The sequence below is a fragment of the Barbus barbus genome (assembly GCF_936440315.1).
Source record: "Barbus barbus genome assembly, chromosome: 1".
Lineage (NCBI taxonomy): Eukaryota > Metazoa > Chordata > Actinopteri > Cypriniformes > Cyprinidae > Barbus > Barbus barbus.
Window position 1 is genome coordinate 35,485,063 of NC_136729.1, and position 10,198 is coordinate 35,495,260.

General features: G+C 38.8%; 1 protein-coding gene across 1 annotated transcript in view; it reads right to left on the reverse strand.

The window, feature by feature from the left end:
* The window catches only part of LOC306872659 (meiosis 1 arrest protein-like), a 48,358-nt gene extending 42,419 nt beyond the window's left edge, over nucleotides 1–5,939 (reverse strand). Inside the window, exons 1-4 of the mRNA XM_079421328.1 lie at nucleotides 5,849–5,939; nucleotides 4,378–4,636; nucleotides 4,048–4,230; nucleotides 1,563–1,746 (exon numbers count right to left, since the gene is read on the reverse strand). Of these exons, the coding sequence (XP_079277454.1) occupies nucleotides 1,563–1,746; nucleotides 4,048–4,230; nucleotides 4,378–4,629 (619 nt within the window). The 5' untranslated portion in view covers nucleotides 4,630–4,636; nucleotides 5,849–5,939. The remainder of the gene's footprint in view (nucleotides 1–1,562; nucleotides 1,747–4,047; nucleotides 4,231–4,377; nucleotides 4,637–5,848) is intronic.
* Between the last annotated feature and the right edge of the window lie 4,259 nt (nucleotides 5,940–10,198).

Consider the following 10,198-nt stretch of genomic DNA (forward strand, 5'->3'; position numbering starts at 1 on the left):
ATTGGTAGGCAAGATGGTTTTGTACCCTTCCAAATTCATTCTGCTACTGTCATCATACATTAAGTCATCAGTAAAGTTGAGAGGGCCTGTTCCAGAGACCATGCCATGACAACACCTCCACCACGCTTTACAGATGAGGCTGTATGCTTGGGATCATTGCAGTTCCCTTTTTTTCTCCACATTTCTCTCTTTCCCATCACTTAGATAAAGGTTCATCTTTGTCTCATCGGTCCATAAACACAGTTCCAAAACTCTTCTGGCTCACCTTTGTGCTTTTTTGCAAACTCTAATCTTGCCTTTCTATTTTTGGTGCTGGTCAGAGGTTTGCATCTTGCTGTGTAGCATCTGTAATTCTGTGTCAAAGTCTCCTGAGGACAGTAAATTGTCAGAGCATCACCCCAGCTCTCTGGAAGTTGTTGATGATTTTACAGACATGTCTTTTAGGATTAATTTTCTGTTGTCATCAACTACTGTTTTTTTCTCAGCCGATCAGGTTGTTGTTGGTTGCTGGTGTCGCTGGTGGTTTCCAAACTCTTGATTTCTCCATGCCATTTGTTTTTGCTAGAGCTCTAACTGACTTCCTCTTTTCTTTTAGCATCCAAATTGCTTGCTTTTCTCTCAAAGTCAGCTCCCTCGTCTTCATCCTGGTTTGTGTGTGTCATCATCGAATGCAAGATTCAGAATACAGAAGTAATGGATATAACTGATTCGACACATTCCCTGCTTTTAATATCTGAAGAATTAATGCAACAGGACACAGCTGATCACTTAGAAAGACATGTGAGGCAACTGTTCCAATACTTATGCTCACATCAGATAGAGGGAAGAAACTCTAAAAGTGCTGAACTTCTTAGCTGGTAAAACATCTGTGTTGAATCACCCAATAATAAAATGTGACATTCTGTAGTTTTGTCTCATATTCATCTTTTAATCATATTTGTAAATGTCTTGACTCCACAGCCAACAGCGTCTTTACTGTTCCAATACTTTTGGAGGGCACTGTTATGTAAATGATTGTGTAGACATGGTCACAATGCAAACAGAGATTCCTTAAATTTATGCAAGATGGAATTTCATGTTGTTTATAAATGTGCAGACATAAACTTGCCCCATCTTCCCCTACATCCCTTGATTTCTAAATTAATACCTATCAGATCACACAGAGATTTCAATGTTTGGCTCTGTTTTTTTGAAGTGCTGCCTGGTTTGCTCTTTCACCCTGGGAATCTCATTTCACTCAGTCTGTGGTATGAAATCCTGAGACCGTCAACCACAAAACCTTAATTAAAGCAATTATACAGAAACAAGCGAGGGCTCAAAGTTTTGGCAGAATCGTACACACAGTACAAAGTATCATACGAAACCCCTTTTGAATAGAGATTTGCTGTGGTATGTAGCTGACTCCTTTTTATTTATTGAACATATTAAAAATGTATTTTTGTCAGATGTTGCAGAACATAATGACCATATTAGATGATAGGTATAAAGGCCATTGCACAACTACCTTCTCGGTGACTAAGAATATATTTCAGGACAGGTTATAACTAAATATGTTATCCTACCTTCCTGGTCATCTTCTGAAGATGGTGTCTCAAGGCTACAGGCTGGAGATCTGTCTGAGAGACTCTGCTGTAATGTGATGTGAATCACCAGAAGCCTGCGCAGACTAATCAGATCAGAGTTTTTCAGGCCCTGCTCCAGCTGTCGGAGGACTGTCTGTCCTGGCTGACAGGTTAATACCGTCACCTTTAAAAAATGTAAATTCATCAGCATTAGTCTGCAAGTCAAAATTAGCTAAGCAGGCATGTCTGTTTGTAATAATTCACTTAATAGTTTTTCAACCCTGTTTTTGGTAAATGGATTCAAGATTTCAACAGTCAACAGAAAGCGATTTTGAGAAAATATGCTACATTTTTTTCTCTGTAACTCACCAGTCATGGCAGAATTCTGCTGACATTTCCAAACAATACTCACACAGAGTACCCATAAGGCCTCAAAGCCAATGCACTGTAATGGCCCTGCTTTTATGACTGCACGGATGAAAGCTGATTATGGTCATTAGCGGTCTCTCTTGTTGATATATATATATAAAAACTCAGAATGTGAGGGCAAAATTTCTCACAAACTACACAGCACAAAAACATCTTTCTCTGTGGTTTAATTGTGTGAAGAATGAGACTGTAGAACATATTTAAGGATACAAATAAATCAGTCTTCAAAGCTGTGCCCTGTGTCACAGAAATAACTTGTACAAATCATTGCTACATGATCTGTCTCATATTTGAACAGAGTCACAAAGAGAGAGCTACAATCGCATACATCAAAGCTTTTGTGTTCCTCTCATCTTATGATACGACATCTGTGGCATAATTACAATAGCACTGTTGTATGTATGCAACTGCAAAGTGAGACCAAACCCATATAATCCCATTTAGGACACAAAAAATATTCAGTATAATCTGATTAAATGCACTTGTCTTCTGCTGTGCTTCCTGTGGGGGGACATTAGTGCTGGGTTTTAATGGAGCCTGCTGAGAGGAGAGTGGCTGCTTAGGGCCATGTGGTCTGTGTTAGTGTGCCAACATCTTCATTCAAAGTTGATAGTAGAGGGTAAATGAGCTTTGGATTCATTGGTAGGAAATCTGAATGTGAATGCCTGCGCTTTGAAAAGACCCAATAGAGGTGAGACAATTTCTTTACTTGTGATGTGAGGTTTAAACATAGCTGTGGGTTGAATCACTCTAAAATGAAGCCAGGGGGCAGATGCATAGATCGAAAGGCAGTGAATGCTGATCTAAAGGATGAATTAGAAGGGCAGGTCTTCATCAAGTCAGATTACTGTGTAGAAAATTAAGACATTTATGAATAAATATCAAAAGCACCAAACATTGTGACATTACTTTCAGGACAGTTGACTTTTTTTCTCTCACAATTTTACTCTCTCACAATTCTCATTAGTGCAATGCAATAGGTATTGTTTTTTAATGATTCTCATTACAGTACTCAGTACTGGCCCTATGAAATCAGTTGTTTTTTTCCCTCATATAATTTTGTTTCCAAATGTTTTGTTTTAATTTTTCTGGATTTAAATATATATATATATATATATATATATATATATATGTAAAGGATGTCTAATCAAATTCATAACATTTTAACAATAATAGGGTTCTATGGAATTTTCATTTATTTTGTTTTGCATTTTATTTTGTCAGAAATTCTGTGTATTTTTTCTGTATTCTATGTTTTATGATTTAATTCAAATGTATTATTAAAAATGGTGGCATCCAGTTAATCTTTTAAAATGTATTTCATGTAATTAAATGGAATTAACAATTCCTTTTATTTTTTGGCAAACAACAAAATAACATGTCGGTGCCAATATAACGTTGTTGTGTTACGGGTGTCCTAAATTCGAATCCCAGCTCAAGGCCCTTTCTCGATCCCACTCCCCTCTCTCTCTCCCACTTTGCTTCCTGTCTACCTTACACTGTCCTATTGTAATAAACACACAAGATGGCAAAACACACACACAAAAAAAAAAAACATAATAAAACAAAACAAATATCATAACACAGATTAAAAACATGTTTACAGTTTAAATTAAATGTAGAAGCCAAGGAATCGTGTGACATTGTGTGATGTTCCATAAAAACTATTGTATTATTATTACTTTGAAAGGTACATTTTACTGTACAATAGTAATATATTTCTGTCATAATTTCTTCAAGTTAAAACTTTTATTTTGGCAGGTTGAAGTGAATCTGATGATAGTTTTATCAAAAGAAATGGTGAAATGCTCATTAAGCAACCCCTCAGATCTGGAGGTGTGGAGATGAAGTTCTCCACTGCTAATCCACACAAAGACACGCAGACTTTATATTTAAATAGAAGTCTTTCAGGGGGTTTGAAATTAGCTTAACTATACAGAAAATGAAATTAGCTTAACTATACAGAAAATATCAATTTCACTCTCACAATTCCAAAAAATGATTTTACAGATAAAGAATTGAAAGTGCTTTTAGTTTTAGCTGTGAAAGTTCTCACCTCCACACAGTTGCTGTTGAAGTCCCCATGAGCTGTATGGCACATATATTGTTTAAACTGCTGCAGGCTGTCCAGCACTGCCTGTTTAAGAAGTGCACCTCGTTGCCGAACACAGCCCTCTTGAGGCAAAGAACGCAGCTCCTCTATACAGGACAGCAGACGTGTCAAATTGCCCTTAACTTGCTAGTGAAGAGAATAAGATGAAGGAATGAAAAGGTTCAAGGAATACATCAGAAGAGAGATACATAGCTTTACTTGTCTATTAGAAACCAACCTACTGTATAGTACCTAGTCAAACATCAGTGTAAATACACACATACTTATCCTCACCACAAAGGGTAAGAGACACTCCAGCTGTTCACTAATGGCAAAGACACTTAGCAGTGGCAGACGAGCAGGTCCTGCCAGACTGCTGGCCAAAAAAAAGAAATTCTCTAGGGCCTGACACAGAGTAGTGCATGTCTCTGACCAAAAGGGTGGCGAAGCATCTACTATCAACACACGAGAAGGCTGTCTGGTAAAGGATGATGAACTGCATGCTTGGAGAATGAAGGAAGAGCAGGATCTGTTTCTGGCACTCATGATTCACCTACACACAGAGAGCAACATGAAAATGGATGTAATTATTATACTAGCTAACTAAAATCAAATCTGGAAATATCACAGTAAATGTACAAAAGGCATTTAATATTCATTCACTGATTGCCTAATTTACTGTTTTTCCAGATCAGTTGCCAGTGATGAGCAGTCTGTGTGGGTGTTTTTTGTTTTGTTTTTGGTGATGAAATATCAGTCATTCACCACACGCATAGGTTGGAGAGCTGAGTTACTCTGTCAAAACTAATACCCCCTTCCTTCCATCACTAACAACTGAGATCAAAATCAGATGGAGGAAGTGTTTGGAAACCCTTACTTTATTTCTCTTTGTGGGAATAATTAATAACTAATATCTGTAATACAAAGTGACATTTTACACTGGAACACAAAGTGAATATTTCAACAGAACACGGTGTCTTGTAATGTCACCACAATAACATAAGAAGGAACATTATTAGGCTTAATCATGATCAACATGGCCAAAAATGTTCTTCTGGGAAAAGAAGAAAGACTGTGAAAAAAGAGACTCCCTATAAGTTCTTTTTCCAAAGCTGTAAAACACAAAGAGTGATACTGTTGGCCATAGCAGGGCAGATGGGACAAATTGGTTAAATAAGGCAGCAGCTCTTTGCAATCTAAGGACTCATCAATGCTATCCCACTTGACAAGAGAGCTCTTTGAGCTCACTAACGCTGCGCCTCCGGCCTTTCCCGCCGCTTAAGCACGAAACAGGGGACAAAAGACACTTTGTCTGCCCTAAAATCAGCTCCACAGACTCGCTGCCCCGAGATGAGCAGAAGATAGTAGGGTTGAGAAAATTGAGGAAGGATGACGAAAGAGGAGAGCAGGTGTTTCTTCAGTATTCATGAAAGATAGTTTACTAGAAGTAACGTAAGGCTAATGGTGTGAAACGGGCACTCTCGCGATCTCTATGGGCCACGGTTTCGTGTGTTTATAGTGTGGAGGTAACAAATAGCTTTAAAGTTAGATATAAGTTTATTTATTCATTATTTAAGGAGTGTATTGTATAAATATTTGCCTGTTTTCACCTGAAGTTGACATCTCGCGCCAGCTGGGGTAACGTTAACTTTGATTGAGTTTCAAAAACTTATTGGATGCTCCAAAATATAGGACGAGTTATTAAAATATTTATTATTTCTGACACTTGAAGTGGTTAAATGGTCTACAAATACTTTATATTTACCTTTAACTTGTTCCAGACTGCAGAATAACCCAGCAAAGAACTACACAACGTTACCTAATTCCACCGTTGAATCACCTCAGCGCGCGCGCTCGGAATCAAATTCATTCATGAACAAATGGCTCTTTTGACTCGGTTCTTGTCAATGAATCAGTTCAATTGGTCTGACTGAATCGGTCCTAATGGATCTCGAGTGAATTTCGAACCGGTTGATTGAAAGTCGATTTTCCCATAATCATGGAGATGTGAATAATTTTATAACATGAAATAATAATAATAATAATAATAATACAATTATAATTACAAAATTTTTATTCCCTTTCTCTTTAAATTTACTGAGGTCACTTTACAAAATAATAATTTTTTTTTTTCCCCTTTTCTCTTTAAATTTACTGTGCCCATTTTACCATTCTGATCACTATACTCCCCAGATGCTATTTCACAACTTCCAAGTAATGGGCTAAATCAAATTATGAAATCTAATCTGTGCTGTTCAGTTTGCTGCATGAATAAAAATCAGTGATTTGCACAGGGATGGTTGCAGACTCACTTACTGAAGCCTTAAGAGGCTTTAGTTTAGCTGAAGGCTGTTGTGAAATCAGTACTGACACATGAAGACACATCACCTCTTTGTTATAGGCAGGAATCAGCGTGAAGCTCCCACGTCTGTTCATTGGAGATAAGGGAAAGCAGGCAGAGGCTTCAATCCCAGTAGTGACATGTTGCAGAAATTGGCAAAACGGAAATCCAAGCTTTGGAATGCTTGGGGACATTTAATCTCAAAACAGTCAACAAGTTAAGAAGGAAATGGGAATACAAGATGTTTAAACATGGAGTTTGTTGAGATGTTTTGTACTGTGGGACTTACTTTGCCACTGTAACATGTTAACAATTACCAGAAACAATTTAACATCTCACTAAGCATTCCAGAAGCCTCTCTTTAAATCCCACCAGAGCCGAACTTAGATTCCCATGGCTTTAATCAATGCTATTTATATATATACAGTCAGGTCCATAAATATTGGGACAGCGACACAATTCTAACATTTTTGGCTCTATACACCACCACAATGGATTTCAAATGAAACGAACAAGATGTGCTTTAACTGCAGACTGTCAGCTTTAATTTGAGGGTATTTACATCCAAATCAGGTAAACGGTGTAGGAATTACAACAGTTTGCATATGTGCCTCCCACTTGTTAAGGGACCAAAAGTAATGGGACAGAATAATAATCATAAATCAAACTTTCGCTTTTTATTACTTGGTTGCAAATCCTTTGCAGTCAATTACAGCCTGAAGTCTGGAACATCACCAGACGCTGGGTTTCATCCCTGGTGATGCTCTGCCAGGCCTCTACTGCAATCGTCTTCAGTTCCTGCTTGTTCATGGGGCATTTTCCCTTCAGTTTTGTCTTCAGCAAGTGAAATGCATGCTCAATCGGATTCAGGTCAGGTGATTGACTTGGCCATTGCATAACAGTCCACTTCTTTCCCTTCAAAAACTCTTTGGTTGCTTTTGCAGTATGCTTTGGGTCATTGTCCATCTGGACTGTGAAGCGCCGTCCAGTGAGTTCTGAAGCATTTGGCTGAATATGAGCAGATAATATTTCCCGAAACACTTCAGAATTCATCCTGCTGCTTTTGTCAGCAGTCACATCATCAATAAATACAAGAGAACCAGTTCCACTGGCAGCCATACATGCCCACGCCATGACACTACCACCACCATGCTTCACTGATGAAGTGGTATGCTTAGGATCATGAGCAGTCCCTTTCCTTCTCCATACTCTTCTCTTCCCATCACTCTAAGTTGATCTTGGTCTCATCTGTCCATAGGATGTTGTTTCAGAACTGTGAAGGCTTTTTTAGATGTCGTTTGGCAAACTGTAATCTGGCCTTCCTGTTTTTGAGGCTTTACATCTTTACATCTTGTGGTGAACCCTCTGTATTCACTCTGGTGAAGTCTTCTCTTGATTGTTGACTTTGACACACATACACCTACCTCCTGGAGAGTGTTCTTGATCTGGCCAACTGATGTGAAGGGTGTTTTCTTCACCAGGGAAAGAATTCTTCGGTCATCCACCACAGTTGTTTTCCGTGGTCTTCCGGGTCGTTTGGTGTTGCTGAGCTCACCGGTGCATTCCTTCTTTTTAAGAATGTTCCAAACAGTTGTTTTGGCCACGCCTAATGTTTTTGCTATCTCTCTGATGGGTTTGTTTTGTTTTTCAGCCTAATGATGACTTGCTTCACTGATAGTGACAGCTCTTTGGATCTCATCTTGACAGTTGACAGCAACAGATTCCAAATGCAAATAGCACACTTGAAATTAACTCTGGACCTTTTATCTGCTCATTGTAATTGGGATAATGAGGGAATAACACACACCTGGCCATGGAACAGCTGAGAAGCCAATTGTCCCATTACTTTTGGTCCCTTAACAAGTGGGAGGCACATATGCAAACTGTTGTAATTCCTACACCGTTCACCTGATTTGGATGTAAATACCCTCAAATTAAGTCAAGTCAAGTCACCTTTATTTATATAGCGCTTTTTACAATGCAAATTGTGTCAAAGCAACTGCACAATATAAAAAAAGGAAAATAATGTGTCAATAAGTTTAAATAGTGTCTTTGCAATCAGGTCGACGACATCACTGGAAATGAAGCGTCCCCAACTAAGCAAGCCAGAGGCAAGGAACCAAAACTCCATCGGTGACAGAATGGAGAAAAAACCTTGGGAGAAACCAGGCTCAGTCGGGGGGCCAATTCTCCTCTGGCCAAACAAACCAGCAGTTCAATTCCAAACTGCAGCAAGTCAGATTGTAAGGGTTTAGCTGGTTCCAGTGGTCTTTTCCGATGGCTGTCTAAGTGGCGGGGTCCTCGATGGGGATCTGTCTCTGGCGCTCATCCAGGTGTCTGGCCTCCGCCTACGATCAGGGCCACATACGTCATCTCCCGGCACTGATCCTCCATCTCAGGTGTTCGGTCATCTCAGATCATGTAATGGTTGGATCCAGACTGAAGTTCTGTAATTCCTAGCTACCATCCCGGCAGAAACGGAGAGACAAGCAGAGACATGATTAGCATAGCTGCTGTTCCATCTAAGCAAAAATTAATTGTTCAACCAAAGCTAAAGAATAATAATAATGTACGTCTGATCTGATATAACTGCAGTACAAGATTATAAGATGCATTATGTGAATGCTTGGCTAAAGAGATGTGTCTTTAATCTAGATTTAAACAGAGAGAGTGTATCTGAACCCCGAATGTTATCAGGAAGGCTATTCCAGAGTTTGGGAGCCAAATGTGAAAAGGCTCTACCTCCTTTAGTGGACTTTGCTATCCTAGGTACTACCAAAAGTCCAGAGTTTTGCGACCTTAGAGAGCGGGTTGGATTATAGCGTGGTAGAAGACAAGTTAGGTACGCAGGTGCTAAACCATTTAGGGGCTTATAGGCAAGTAATAATAATTTGTAAATGATACGGAACTTAATAGGTAGCCAGTGCAGAGACTGTAAAATTGGAGTAATATGATCATATTTTCTTGATCTGGTAAGAACTCTAGCCGCTGCATTTTGGACTATCTGTAGCTTGTTTATTGAAGATGCAGGACAACCACCTAGCAGTGCATTACAATAGTCCAGTCTAGAGGTCATGAATGCATGAACTAGCTTTTCTGCATCAGAAACAGGTAGCATGCTTCGAAGCTTAGCAATGTTCCTGAGATGGAAGAATGCTGTTTTTGTAATATAGGAAATATGATTTTCAAAGGACAAGTTGCTGTCTAAAATAACACCCAGATTTTTGACTTTAGAGGACGTAACAGTGCATCCGTCTAGTTGCAAATTATAATCCACGAGATTCTGTGTACTGTTTTTTGGTCCAATAAGTAATATCTCTGTCTTATCTGAATTTAGTAGGAGGAAATTATTGGTCATCCAATCTTTTACACTTTTTACACAATCTATTAGCTTAGATAGTTGAGAAGTTTCATCTGGTCTTGTTGAGATATATAATTGAGTATCATCAGCATAGCAATGAAAACTTATCCCGTGTTTTCTAATAATATTTCCAAGGGGCAACATGTAAATTGAAAATAGCAGTCAAGTAAATTAAAGCTGACAGTCTGCAGTTAAAGCACATCTTGTTCGTTTAATTTGAAATCCATTGTGGTGGTGTATAGAGCCAAAAATGTTAGAATTGTGTCGATGTCCCAATATTTATGGACCTGACTGTATATATACACTGAACAGAATTATAAACGCAGCACTTTTGTTTTTGCCCCCATTTTTCATGAGCTGAACTCAAAGACTCTAACTGTGCGTTCACACCGCCGGCGTCGAGAGCGTCAAAA